The 15547-nt window shown below is 43.1% G+C and overlaps 1 protein-coding gene across 1 annotated transcript in view; it reads left to right on the top strand.

Moving 5' to 3' along the window:
• Nucleotides 1-238: 238 nt before the first annotated feature.
• LOC133650521 (insulin receptor substrate 1-B-like) overlaps nt 239-15547 on the top strand; it is a 29750-nt gene continuing 14441 nt past the window's right edge. Inside the window, exons 1-2 of the mRNA XM_062047850.1 lie at nt 239-597; nt 6687-9698. Of these exons, the coding sequence (XP_061903834.1) occupies nt 246-597; nt 6687-9698 (3364 nt within the window). The 5' untranslated portion in view covers nt 239-245. The remainder of the gene's footprint in view (nt 598-6686; nt 9699-15547) is intronic.

The following is a 15547-nucleotide window of genomic DNA, read 5'->3' as shown; positions in this document are numbered from 1 at the left end:
CGTCGCTCCGCGGCTGAGGTGCACCGTATTCGGACTCGAATCGGAGCGGAACCGGGCCGGTGGACGGTGTTTGGGGTCCGGCCGCAGCCGCTGGATGATCGGAACCATGCTCCGGCTCGGTTCTCATCCATAAGCATCGCGCACATGCTGGAGCGTGGACCGTGGGAGGAGGCGGCATGTAGTGGCGATGGATTAAAGACGGAGGACTTCACATGTTTGCTTTCAGACTTTAGTGCTGTCTAGTCATGGAGAACCAAGGCTGCACCGAGCCGCACACTTACGAAGACGTGCAGAAAAGCGGCTACCTCCGCAAGCATAAATCCATGCACCGGCGCTTCTTCGTGCTGAGGGCGGCCTCCGAGCATGGTCCTGCCCGCTTGGAGTATTACGAGAACGAGAAGAAATTCCGCAGCAAATCCCCCGTGGCCAAGAAAGTGCTCAACCTGGAGACGTGCTTCAACATCAACAAGCGGGCCGACTCCAAAAACAAGCACCTGGTCGTGCTGTACACCCGCAGCGAGAGCTTCGCCATCGCCGCGGACAGCGAGGAGGTCCAGAACGAGTGGTACCAGGCGATGCTGGACCTCCAGTGCAACTGTAAGATGGCAAAAGTAGAAATAATCCTCCATTTTATTCTCTCATGCTTTCCTGCAAGGGGCCCATCCTGCCTGAGGCTCTTTTTGCTCTCCATCTGCCTCGGCCATTGCATGCACTCCAATGCATGTTATTACTCATATATGTTCATATTTACCTCCTCTGTGTGGATCTGCGAATTATTAGGAATTTTTATTTATTTATTTTGACCAGCAAACGAAGCCAAGTGCTTTTTCCACAAATATGACTGCATTTGTATGACTTTATAGCAGCGACGACCCACTCAGTGGCGTGTATTCTAGCGAATAAGGTGCAGCCTTATTTTGCATGGCGCAGTGGGCATATAGCAACCATCCACGGCATGCATCATATAGCTCCAGCCTATCGTGGAGCACTCCACTCTAGCCCGTGTTGTTGTTTTTCTGCACAGCCCGCCCGCCTCTAATAACCTACATTTGTGCAGAAGGCGCCATCAGCATCCACGCTCTCTAGTCTGCATGCATGCCAGGAAGAAGAAACATCATTTTTCTACATGTGCAAAATCTCCTCGTCTTGTTTACCATCACGTTCTGATGCTGCTGGGGAGCAGAACAGCACCAGCAGCACCAGCACGACCCCTCCTTTCCCCCTTCTCTGTGCACTCACCGGTGGGCTTTCCCAGCCCTGCATGGTCTTCACATGAACGTTTGCATTAAAAAGAAGTCTTTATATTATTTAATCTTTTTTTAAATTGGAGCTAAACTGAGCGTGAAATATTTGAGTAACACTATAGCTACAGTGATCTGGTACATTCAGTGGAGGGGGGGTGTATGTGTTTAAATACACAGCTGTCCATCCATCCATTTCCTACCGCTTGTCCCTTATGGGTGGGGGTTCTGGGGGGGTGCTGTAGCCTATCCCAGCCACACATGGGCGGAAGGTGGGGTACACCCTGGCTGTGCACTGCAAAAAAGAGCTGTCGAAAAAAGGATTAAAAAGACTACATTTTAGGAAAACATACTAAAAACTAAAGTGAAATTATCAGTCAATCAATCAAAGTTTATTTATATAGCCCTTAATCACAAGTGTCTCAAAGGGCTGCACAAGCCACAACGGGGTCATATCCCACATCAAGGCAAGGAAAAACTCAACCCAATGGGATACATTATGTACAGGCAGGTCATTTTTCTTGACAATCAATCAATCAATCAATCAATGTTTATTTATATAGCCCTAAATCACAAGTGTCTCAAAGGGCTGCACAAGCCACAACGACATCCTCGGTACAGAGCCCACATATGGGCAAGGAAAAACTCACCCCAGTGGGACGTCGATGTGAATGACTATGAGAAACCTTGGAGAGGACCGCATATGTGGGTGATTGATTGATTGATTGAGACTTTTATTAGTAGGTTGCACAGTGAAGTACATATTTCGTACAATTGACCACTAAATGGTAACACCCGAATAAGTTTTTCAACTTGTTTAAGTCGGGGTCCACTTAAATTGATTCATGATACAGATATATACTATCATATATACTATCATCATAATACAGTCATCACACAAGATAATCACAATTAATTATTTACATTATTTACAATCAGGGGTGTGGAGGGGGGAAGGGGGGGTTAGGATATGGACATCAAGTAGTGGACATAAAGAGAGAGAGAGAGAGAGAGAGAGAGAGAGAGAGAGAGAGATCAGAAGGCATAAGAAAAAGTATCTGCATTTGATTGTTTACATTTGATTGTTAGCATTCCGGGGAGGGTGTTAGTTTAGGGTTGTAGCTGCCTGGAGGTGAACTTTTATTGCGGTTTTGAAGGAGGAAAGAGGTGCCCTTTCTATTATACCTGTTGGGAGCACATTCATTGATGTGGCATAGAAAGAGAATGAGTTAAGACCTTTGTTAGTTCGGAATTTGGGTTTAACGTCGTTAGTGGAGCTCCCCCTGGTGTTGTGGTTATGGCGGTCATTTACGTTAAGGAAGTAGTTTGACATGTACTTCGGTATCAGGGAGGTGTAGCGGATTTTATAGACTAGGCTCAGTGCTAGTTGTTTAACTCTGTCCTCCACCTTGAGCCAGCCCACTTTAGAGAAGTGGGTAGGAGTGAGGTGGGATCTGGGGTGGAGGTCTAGCAGTAACCTGACTAGCTTGTTCTGAGATGTTTGGAGTGTAGATTTGAGGGTTTTGGAGGTGCTAGGGTACCAGGAGGTGCATGCGTAATCGAAAAAGGGTTGAACGAGAGTTCCCGCCAGAATCCTCAAGGTGCTTTTGTTGACCAGAGAGGAGATTCTTTAGAGAAATCTCGTTCGTTGGTTAACCTTTTTGATTACCTTGGTTGCCATTTTATCACAGGAAAGGTTAGCCTCTAGAATGGAACCTAGGTAGGTGACCTCATCTTTCCTGGTGATAACAATGTCACCCACTTTTATGGGTAACCCCCCCCCCCCTCTAGAGGAGACCGAAAGCAATGGATGTCGAGTGGGTCTGACATAATATTGTGAAAGTCCAGTCCATAGTGGATCCAACATATCAGCGAAAGTCCAGTCCACAGTGGATCCAACATAATAGTGAGAGTGCAGTCCATAGTGGGGCCAGCAGGAAACCCTCCCGAGCGGAGACGGTCAGCAGCGCAGAGATGTCCCCAACCGATGCACAGGCGAGCGGTCCACCCCGGGTCCCGACTCTGGACAGCCAGCACTTCATCCATGGCCACCGGACCTGTGTAACTCCCCCTCCACAAGGGAGAGGGGGGCAGAGGAGAAAAGAAAAGAAATGGCAGACCAACTGGTCTAAAAAGGGGGTCTATTTAAAGGCTAGAGTATACAAATTAGTTTTAAGATGGGACTTAAATGCTTCTACTGAGGTAGCATCTCTAACTGTTACCGGGAGGGCATTCCAGAGTACTGGAGCCCGAATAGAAAACGCTCTATAGCCCGCAGACTTTTTTTGGGCTCTGGGAATGACTAATAAGCCGGAGTTCTTTGAACGCAGATTTCTTGCCGGGACATATGGTACAATACAATCGGCAAGATAAGCTGGAGCTAGACCGTGTAGTATTTTTAACGTAAGTAGTAAAACCTTAAAGTCACATCTTAAGTGCACAGGAAGCCAGTGCAGGTGAGCCAGTACAGGCGTAATATGATCAAACTTTCTTGTTCTTGTCAAAAGTCAAGTAATCGAGACGAGACGTAACGAACGCATGAATTATGATCTCAGCGTCGCTAGTGGACAAAATGGAACGGATTTTAGCGATATTACGGAGATGAAAGAAGGCCGACATCATAAATTAAGATTTATTTAATTAGCAGGACTTTTCAGCTAGAATTTAGTATTTTACCCTTAAAACAAGCATTATTCAACTTGCAATTCTTAAATTAAGCATCCTCGAGATGTTGCAGAATCTTTACACAACATTTTCTATGCGGGGGAAACCAAACTATTTTGTTTTAATAGGTATTTTCTAAATGTTTACTTTTTTATACTACAATAGAAAAAAGATCATTATTATGGGTGTAACAGTAGATACCGCGGTATATTGCGGTTTCACAATAAAGCTGTGACAATGTGACAGTATCAAATAAAAAGTTGGTGACTTTAGTTTTTTTTGGGGCACTTTTGCTTTGGCAGGTCTGAAAATAAATAAATTATTAATGCTAAGATGAAGATTAGTGAATGACTAAAAATAAGTAAATAGCTCTTAAAAGTATAAGGGAATTATCTAGTAATAACATCTTGAATATTGACAGTGGCAAATAATTTGCAGTGTGCACAACATGGAAGAGATATATCGGGGAGGCATAGCTCGGTTGGTAGAGTGGCCGTGCCAGGAACTTGAGGGTTCTGGGTTCGATCCCCGCTTCCGCCATCCTCGTCACAAGACACTTTACCCACCTCCTCCCAGTGCCACCCACACTGTTTTAAATAGAACTTAGATATTGGGTTCACTATGTAAAGTGCTTTGTGTCACTAAAGAAAGGCGCTATATAAATATAATTCACATATTAATTTATATTTCTTAGCAGTGTAGTGGTGTACAGCAACCAGGCGTTTTGCTGAATACCAAACAAAATATTATAAATAGCTGAGATTATTACAATAATAAACACTGTGTTTAATAATTTAATAATGCATGACTTGCCTCGTACTGTGATGAGGTGGCGACTTGTCCAGGGTGTACCCCGCCTACCACCCGAATGCAGCTGAGATAGGCTCCAGCACCCCCCGCGACCCCGAAAGGGACACGCGTTAGAAAAAATGGATGGATGGATGGACTTGCCTAATAAGAATTGATTTATTGTGTTGAATTGGTTGTTACATTGCTGTTGTAAAGCAGTTGTTATCAAATGTTTTACACCAATCACAACCTCAGTTTTGTTTTGTTTCTACAGTTTTTATATTTAATTTCAAAGTGTTTTTTTCCATACATGTAATATCATTCCAATATATTTGTATTCTTTTTTCAATATCTTGTTTTGGTGTGGCTAAGAAGCACTTCATTAAAACTTGACATTTTATATATATATATATATATATATATATATATATATATATATATATATATATATATATATATATATATATATATATATATATATATATATATATATATATATATATATATATATATATATATATATATATATATATATATATATATATATATACATATATAAAAAGAAATCTATATTTAAAGACAAAACATTTTTTCCATTAATTTATTTTGAAGACAACAAACCAAAAATACTCCTTATGTACAGAATTCAACCAAATTAGAATATCCAATTCAATATTCCATCCATCCATCCATTTTCTACCGCTTGTCCCTTTTATTGTCATCTGAAAAAAACAATAGCAGTATTAAAATAAAGTAAAAAAACAAAAAAAGTGTAATTGAACCATTGTGTAATAGTCATACAGTAATTTTTCCTGCTGTTTTTTGTTGTTGAATGTGCTGCAGTCCAATAAAAGAACAAGCCACATTCTAGACACATTTGCCTTAAAGCAAGTGAGGCAAAAACAAATGCACCACTTGGTTGCAACCAGCAGAGGTGCTGTTGAGTCAGTTAACACAATGACTTTGTCAGTATCCTCGAATACTTAACAACATAGACTAAAACAGTGTTCCTTAACTATTCTTAGGCCCAAAAAATATCTGTTCTTATCTGTGGTCTGTATGGCCCGCAGCGTTACTCAGTTGTAATACACTTTCCCATGACGTGTGGCAGTAATGGTAATATCAAACAAACAGAAAAAGTCTGGAGCTAAAGTCATAGAGAACTTTCGTAAGCGCAAAAAATATGACTAAAGTGGTGTAGCTGTATTTTAATTTGCACTTTAATATTATTGATAGTCTAGTTAAAAAACACATTTTATTTATTCAAGCACAACATAATTGTATGTAAATGTACTTTTTGTCTGTTTTTTATGAGTACCTTCTTATGCAGTATATTTTGTTAGTACTTATTTTTCTAACCAGCCTAACCTAAACCTAAGTTTATGTGTTAAATAAATAATAACCTTTGTGATTAACACATGGTTTCATATAATTTGACAAGCTTGTAAACTGTAAGTAGTTCGGATAAAGTTAATGAATACTATTAAAATCCAGAGTAAGATTAAACATTTAGTGTTATTATTTGAGTGGGCCCCCTGGGGCCCTCTGTATTGGAAAATTTGGACCCCGAGGTCAAAAAGGTTAAGAACCACTGGACTTAAGTAACTCATCTGGGAAACAAAGAAAGATTGTGCCTTCCCAAAATAAATTAAGATTAATTTATTTAATTAATTAATTAATTTTTTCCATTGTCTATCAAAGAAACTAAGACAAATGCTGATCCTTAAATAATAGCATCAATCCAAACCATGCATTATTTAAATGTAAAGGCAGTATTTTTGAGTATACAGTATATTATTGTAGGCTTAGCTTTTCACTGCATAATTTTTCCTGTGTAAAGTTGTATCTTAAGGGATAGAAATGGATTCCCTGATTCCCATGTGTGAAGTGTAACTTTGTAACAATTTAAGCTGATATTGGACGAAACTTTTAATGTCCTCTACTTTACTTAAATTTTTCATGTTCATTTATTGCCTGTCTTTTCACTCACAGGTAAAACTCCTGAAGACTACGGCAGCAGTGGAGAGTGTAGCTCCCCTTCTCCAATTCCTACTTTCAAAGAAGTGTGGCAGGTCAAAGTTTGGCCTAAAGGTCTTGGACATGCCAGGAACTTAGTGGGCATCTACCGTCTGTGCCTCACTGAAAAGACCGTCAACTTTGTCAAGCTGAACTCGGACATTGCTTCTGTGGTGCTTCAGCTGATGAACGTCCGTAGGTGTGGCCATTCAGAGAACTTTTTCTTTATTGAGGTGGGACGCTCCGCCATAACCGGGCCAGGAGAATTCTGGATGCAGGTGGATGACTCTGTGGTGGCTCAGAACATGCATGAGACCTTGCTGGAGGCCATGAAAGCTCTAAGCGAGGAGTTTCGGCAACGCAGTAAGTCTCAGTCTGTGGGCACTTCCTGTGGCGGAGGCACCGTGTCAAACCCCATTAGTGTTCCCAGCCGCCGACATCATCCCAATCTGCCACCAAGTCAGGTGGGCTTCAACAGGCGAGCCCGCACTGAGACGCCCGGCGGCAGCAGCACCAGCACCTCGCCGACATCACGTCACGGCTTCCCACGGGCGCGAACGGCCAGCATCGGGGCCAGGTCGGAGGAGAGCGGAGTGAGTACCAGATCAACATGGGCCAGCTCGAGCCCAAGTCTTAACGGATCCTGCTCAACTACTCCAACCCTTAGACCCAAGCCCACCAGAGCTCCCACCCCTGCAAAGATTACCCTCAGTCTTGCTCGCTACACACCTAACCCCGCTCCCTCACCTGCTCCAAGCCTCTCCTCCAGCTCTGGTCACGGCTCTGAGTGTGGCCTAGTAGGGGCAGCTGTGGGAGGCATGACAGTGTGCTCTTACACTCGTGTAACTCAGAGAGTTTCTGTTTCGGGTTCACCAAGCGACTATGGCTCTTCAGATGAATATGGCTCCAGTCCTGGTGAGCACTCCTTACTCATGCCCAGTATGGCTGCCCATCACGTGCACGGAGAAGGTTCCTCCAGCTATATAGTCATGGGTCAGCGGGAGGGCCTTCTTGGTTCCCATCATCGCTCCAAAGGCAGACAGATTCTTCGACGTTCGTCCAGTCGGGATTCTGAGGCAGAACGACGACTGCTAAGTAAGAGGGCTTCTCTGCCTTTGGCTGCCCATGAAAGGCTCGTCCCGCATCGAAAAGATGACGACGAGGATGATGAAGAATATGCCATTATGTCACAGTGTGCTAACAGAGAAGGTCCTGGCGGTGTGGCGCTGGGGCGTGAACGACGAGATGCAGTAGGGGAGAACAGAAAGAGGTTTGAAAAAAGGAAGGAAGTAGAAGCAGGAGCTCCAGTGGATAGCGGCTACATGTCAATGCTGCCTGGAGTCACGTCTCCAGCAGCTGACGACGAGTACATGGCCATGACACCCAACAACAGTGTTTCCCCGCCTCAGCATATGCGGCAGCCCAGCACAGAGGGCTACATGGTCATGTCCCCCAATAGTAGCGTCTCCGCAGAGTTGGGCATGTGGGATACCAGTGGGAGCATGGAGAGCCGGGTCGCCAGCGACTACATGAACGTCTCACCCATCAGTAGCCGATCTGCTTGTAGCACACCACCCTCCCATCCTGAGCCGTACCAACTTCAACCAAAAATGTTCAATTCCTACTTCTCTCTGCCTAGAGCTTATCAGCATACCCTATATAGTCGTTTTGAGGAGGATTTAAACAAAGGGGAGAACAAAAAGGGCAGTGATGATTGTGCTGTAGGGGGTAGTGCAGCAGGGTTCAGCAAAAGAAACAAAACAGGAGTGGGGCCGAGTGGAGGCTTCCAACTCTCCATGTCTTCCTCGTCTTTCTCCTCAAGCTCTGCCAGCAGTGAAAGCCTGGAGGACAAGACCATATCAGCAGGGAAAGGGTTAAGTTTGTACAAGAGTGCAGGAACATGCACTAAAGAAGGCCGCCACCAACAAAAACGTGGATCAAGCTGCAAGATCCCAAAGCAACAAAGAAAAGGCCGCCCCCTCAGTGTGTCTTCAGACATCAGTAAAGCAAACACCCTCCCTAGGGTCAAGGAGAATCTTCCCCCAATGGCAATTCAGAATGTCGGTGACTATGTGAGTATTGTGTTCAAGGGGGACAAAAAATATGATGGTGGAAGACATGCCGGGTCCGAAAGAGCACAGCCTGTAATTCACGGAACCCTACGCCCTTTGAACCAGCCCCTCATTGACCCCAACAATGTCGCTAACCTGCCTCGCAGCTTTTCTGCACCGTTGTCCACCTCTGCTGAGTATGTGAGCATGGATGTAGGGAAGTCAATAACACCCCTTAGGTCAACATTCAGCCCCTCACTGCAGGGCCCACCAATTGTACCCCCAAAGGGTCGACTAGAACATGGCACATCATCTCCTCTGGCAGCTGAAGGAAACACTGCCTATCAATCAAAAACAAAGACTGTAGCAGACACCCATAGTTCATTCACAGACAAAGCTTCAGATCCTAGCATTTCAACGAGACCTGCCACCCACTCTGGTACACTTGTGTCTATGGAGGACGATACAGGATTGGGCTTTTCTCCAGTCAAGTCCTTCCAGTGCCCCGAGCAAAGCAGCAGACTTGTCCGAACTGAGAACCAGTGTCGACGCGTTCACCGCCCAGAGACTTTTAACGCCCCTCCATCTGTATCGAGCCACCCACCTTCCACTACCACAGTCTTCCCAGAAGGCGGCCAGGCGGTGGTCCACCGGCATGCTTTGGATTGCTCTCCTTGGGAAACCGGTCAGGGGTCTAGTTTGTCTGCCACGCCACCTCTGCAAGCCTCTGCTGAACAAGGCCTTAACTATATTGACCTCGACTTGGCCATTAAAGAGAACCCTCAAACTGGAGGGGAGCGTTCCTCTGCAGGCTACTACATCGGAGCAGGTGCTGTGGGTAACAGTGCCGGCTCCAGCCTCAACATGTATGCCAGTATTGACTTCTACAAGTCAGAGGAACTGAGAGCACACCAGATTGGAAGAAAGGATGATCCAGGTAAGGACTCCTGGAACATAGATCTATCTCATTTGGAATGTTTTTCTATTTATTTGTGTGGGTGAAGATACAATTTATTTAATGTGAGGTAGTTTGCTTTCAGACAGTACTTCCAGATTTACTGCTTATTGATAAATAATTTCACTATATGGTAGTTCTGTTCTAGTTTGGACATGATGGAGACCTGCTGCGTTGTGAGGTAAAAATTAGTTCTCACTGACAACTAAATAAAAGTATTCACAAAATTCCAGTCCCTCCAGGATTTTGCGATGTCGCAATCGCACCAAAATCTTGCAAATTCAACCAATCCCTGCAAATTATGCCCAATGCCCGCAACTTCCCTGCACATTTTGGCAATTTTTTTCTGAGCGCACGTCAACTGTTTACTCAAAACTTATGTTTGTTTCTTGCGTAGATGAACGGAAATGTGTAATAATATATCAACTCTTTACTGCTCAAACGGCACAACTGTTGTCCTCCCGCACAGCTCAGACCTACTTCCGGTTCCTATCTACAATGCTGAGCCTTCTGGGTAATGTAGTACAGTGGTCCCCAACCACCGGGCCGCGGACCGGTACCGATTGGTACCGGGCCGCGCAAGAAATAAAAAAAATAAAAATAAAAATATATACACTACCGTTCAAAAGTTTGGGGTCACCCAAACAATTTTGTGGAATAGCCTTCATTTCTAAGAACAAGAATAGACTGTCGAGTTTCAGATGAAAGTTCTCTTTTTCTGGCCATTTTAAACGTTTAATTGACCCCACAAATGTGATGCTCCAGAAACTCAATCTGCTCAAAGGAAGGTCAGTTTTGTAGCTTCTGTAACGAGCTAAACTGTTTTCAGATGTGTGAACATGATTGCACAAGGGTTTTCTAATCATCAATTAGCCTTCTGAGCCAATGAGCAAACACATTGTACCATTGGAACACTGGAGTGATAGTTGCTGGAAATGGGCCTCTATACACCTATGTAGATATTGCACCAAAAATCAGACATTTGCAGCTAGAATAGTCATTTACCACATTAGCAATGTATAGAGTGTATTTCTTTAAAGTTAAGACTAGTTTAAAGTTATCTTCATTGAAAAGTACAGTGCTTTTCCTTCAAAAATAAGGACATTTCAATGTGACCCCAAACTTTTGAACGGTAGTGTATATATATATATTTTTTAAATTAAATCAACATAAAAAACACAATATATACATTATATATCAATATAGATCAATACAGTCTGCAGGGATACAGTCCGTAAGCACACATGATTGTATTTCTTTATGAAAAAAAATAAAATAAAAAAATGAATTCCACCCCCCAAATTCCAAAATTTGCTTCAAAATGTTTGACTATTTGTCGACATTGAAGCGCAGACAAAACTGGCGTGGCAACGCCGTCTCCAAACTGTTGGTTGTCTGCAAGGTCTCCTTTTATCACGAGTGGGTGTCGAGTGCGAGCACGGCCAATTGATGTGTGTGCCGCTGGTAATGAGCCTTTCACATAAACGGTGATAGACGGACGGGAACACAGGCCAGGTACTTTGTGCTCGTGTGTGTGGGCGAGCTGTCGACCCCGCCGGTTCAGACGGCAACGTCGAGGTTTTCCATCATGCTGTGCCTGGCTCAAAGTCATATAACGGTGAAGTGTGTTTTTGATGAATGCGCACTGAAGCACGTTAGAGATGAGTGGCTCTCGCGTGTTAAGAAATAACATCTTTGAGAGGCACTTCATCAGATACAACAGATGAGATCGTATTCAATCATAATGCATGTCTTTACAAAAATAATAATGCCCAGTGTTCATTGATACTGCTGGAGAGGTATTAATACAATAATATCCGGAACATTATGTTTACACCTGCATATTTAAACATAGGTAGATAGATTTAATCCTACCTCTGCAGTTTCTGTCCAGCATGATACCACCTTCTAAGGTAAAAACTACAGTATTTTAACCATGGTTGTAGTTTGGATGGGTGGAACTTTATTGTCATTGCACTTAAAAAGTACAACAAAATTAAATTTTCAGTACAAACCCGTCCAAGAACAGACATACAGTTACAGTGTAGTCAGAGCGGGAACACTGATCGTGTTGCCACATGGTAGGAAAAATGGTAAAGGTAGGGGAAAAGGAGAAGAAAAAAAGCAAGTCCCAAACTAAAATCCTGGGGGCGGGGCGAGTTTAGTTTACTTTGTAAAGGCATGCAGTGTGATTGAAAAAACCTCGAGTAAAGCACATATCCGTATAACGACATACAACTCGAGACTTGCAACGAGGGGGCAGAGGTCGGGCATCCGACCCAAAGCTGCCGCAACCAGAGGCACTGCTCTGTTTTCCGTCATACAGAGTGGGGTGAAGCACCGAAAGCGTGGGACGTGCGGCCTGGGGAACGTGTGTGTGTGTGTGTGTGTGTGTGTGTGTGTGTGTGTGTGTGTGTGTGTGTGTGTGTGTGTGTGTGTGTGTGTGTGTGTGTGTGTGTGTGTGTGTGTGTGACGTGTAATTTCCGTGGATGTATTTTGCATGTGTGTGTAAGCCTTGGTGCTCTCGTGGAGTGTTATCGCGATAACACGGCCAGTCATACTGACTGATGTTTCTAATATTTTGACCCTCTTACGCAACTAGTTGCAGAGCTGCAGTGGTAAACACAGTATTGTTAAATCAATACAGCTTTAAAGGGGCAGCCCTTGTATTGGCTCTCACTGCACTTGTGCGCTCACAATACGAAGGTCCTGGGTTTGATCCTGCGCTCGGGATCTTTCTGTGTGGAGTTTGCATGTTCTCCCCGTGACTGCGTGGGTTCCCTCCGAGTACTCCGGCTTCCTCCCACCTCCAAAGACATGCACCTGGGGATAGGTTGATTGGCAACACTAAATTGGCCCTAGTGTGTGAATGTGAGTGTGAATGTTGTCTGTCTATCTGTGTTGGCCCTGCGATGAGGTGGCGACTTGTCCAGGGTGTACCCCGCCTTCCGCCCGAATGCAACTGAGATAGGCTCCAGCACCCCCGCGACCCCGAATGGGACAAGCGGTAGAAAATGGATGTATGGATGCACTTGTGCGGGTGTTCCTAATGAGGTTGTCAGGAGGGAGTGTACATTGCACTATAAACAACAAGGAACTCTAAAATATTAATCAGGACAGGAACACACCATTTCTGCATCTAATTCATTTGGAATTTCCATAATTGATTCATCGAATGCATGTCTGGTCATAATAATTGCCTAATTATTGCAACTGGGGATGGCGTGTTTGTGCATTTAACATGCATAGAGTGTAAATCTCTTGTAATATTCTGTCAATAGCTCCTATACATGTCCCCATTGAGCTTGTATGCTGTTATGTGCTGCATCTCCTTTGATACACTTTGTTTCATCTGTATTTTAAGCCTTTTTGCATGAAACATTGCATACATAATAATAGGTATTGTTAACTTTCAATCATCACGCATACAATGCCTGTGAATATTCTCACATATCCAGCTGATTGTATTCTCAGGGCATTATACTGTCCGCAACTTGACCATTCTGTTGTCTAAGAAGACGTTTCCCCTCCCAAATCTGTGCATCAATACATGCTCAAAGACTAGATAGGACCGCTTTGGTCTAGCTAAACTTATGACTAAAGTTGTTCAATCAAGTCTTTGGACTTTTACCTGGACTGTTCAGGTTATCTTAGAAGACCTTTCACCTCTCACCCGAGCAGTCTTCATTCGTCCATGCTCAAAGACTAGATAGGACATCTAGTCTAATGAGACTTATGACTTATAAACGCTATTTTAGAAAAGGTTTCCCCTCTTGTCAGAGTAGGCTTCATTGGTCAGTGAGCAAGGACTTGAAAGGACATCTCTAATCAATAGAGATAAGATAAGTTAAGTCGTTAGATATGTCCTAGGACTAGATATAGCACTAATACAGGTTGTTTTAGAAGACTTTGCGTCACTTCCTGTCAATGAGAAAGGACGCAAAAGAGAAAGGCTCCGCTCTTGCAACCGGAGTTTTTTGTTAAATCTGAAGATTTTGACCACTGATTTGCGATCACAGCCACAGGAGAGTATCCTGGCATCTTCAATCTGATTTTGGTCAGTTGAGAGGCACTGATACGCTGAAAGAAGGCGAGTTGGGAGAGCCGTTAGCCTCAAGCCAAAGGCGCCTTGCCGCAGTTCAAAGCGGTTGCCTAGCAACCAAAAGCTACGGCGAGTTTACAGCTGTTTTAAAATGATCCCGACGTCGCAGAGTGATATAAGTTGACAGGCTGACACCTCAAATTGATCTTTGAACGGCGCAAGATACGAAATTGTTGGAAAAAACAAGTTAATGTGCCGCAAGTCGCTAAAGAAGCAACTGCCGTTAAGACACAAGCAAGAGGCAGTGACGTCAGTGACTGCCGCGATGCGAAAAGGTAAAGGAAAGATTGAAATCCCGAAACCTTCGGGGTCAGCTGATACAGAACACAACTGGGAACAAGATTTGAGGTTGGACACAGGACATGATGGGAATCAAGAAGTGATCCTACAAAAACTTGAAGAAATGAAAGAAGAAATGAAAGAAGAAATGAAAGAAATGAAAAAAGAAATGAAAGAAATGAAAGAAGAAATGAAAAAATAAATGAAAGAAGAAATTAAAGAATTGAAAGAATATCTGAGAAAAGTAACAACAGAACACAAACAAGATGTGAAAAGTCTGCAGGAAAATATAGAAAATCTGCAATCTCAGAACAACAGAAGAAATAATGAAGCCACTGAAATGGGCAAACGAATGAAGACCCTTCAAGAAGACAACAACATGTTGAGGAATATCATAGACGAAATGGATCAGGACAAACGAATGAATGATATCATCGTGACAGGGCACCGAATTAAACCAAGATCCTATGCGAAAGCTGTGAATAATGAAGGTGAACCTGATGAAATGGATATGATCTCAGCAGAACAGCAAGTGGTCAACTTTCTGCAATCAAAGGAAATTGAAATTGACATTAATACCATCGAAACATGCATCCCACTGAACGGAAGAAACAACAACGCCACTCCAGTCGTGCCCGTGAAACTCGTAAACAGAAAATCTAAAATGGCATTGCTGAGATAGGGAAAGAAGCTGAAGGGAACAAATGTGTACATGAATAAGCATCTCATAAAACGCAATGCTGGAATCGCCAAGAAAGCACGCGACTTGAGAAAGCAGGGAAAAATCTAGGGAACTTGGAGCAACAACTGTAAAATCTACATCAAGCTGAATGGAGGTCCAGAAGCAAGAGTAATTGTTGTCCATGACATCAAGGACCTGGACAATTTTTAAAGTTTACACAGCTACCACAACAACGATGATAATGGACTCTGACAGAAAACAAACACCCAAATTCAGCATCGACACTACTATGTTCCAAGGGACGACTAAACAAGAGGACCTACATTCAGGATTGCATCCACCTACACTTATTGAGATTATTGAAACAACATCAAAGATTGTTGAACAAGAAAATATGGAACTAAAAAATTTCTGCAACAAAGATTACAAAAACCAGGATTTGGAAAATGATATAGATCCAGATACAAATTTTTTCTCCCACATCAGTAATAATTGTTTTTATTATACAGATGATCAATATAATAGCAACATTACATGCGATAACAAATGGTCAATTATTAATTTTAATAGCAGAAGCTTGTATGCAAACTACAACAACATTAAGAACTTTTTGGAACACATCAACGAACCATACAAAGTGATTGCTGTCACAGAAACATGGATTGATGATAAAAAAAGGAATACATTTTGATCTGGAAAGATATGAACTAAACTACATCAACAGAACCAACACAAATGGAGGAGGAGTAGCTGTGTATGTGATGAAGA

This window comes from Entelurus aequoreus, linkage group LG05, assembly GCF_033978785.1.
Source record: "Entelurus aequoreus isolate RoL-2023_Sb linkage group LG05, RoL_Eaeq_v1.1, whole genome shotgun sequence".
In the NCBI taxonomy this organism is placed as follows: Eukaryota; Metazoa; Chordata; class Actinopteri; order Syngnathiformes; family Syngnathidae; genus Entelurus; species Entelurus aequoreus.
Note: the sequence above shows the minus strand (reverse complement) of the source record. Positions and strands in the feature narration are given on the sequence as shown.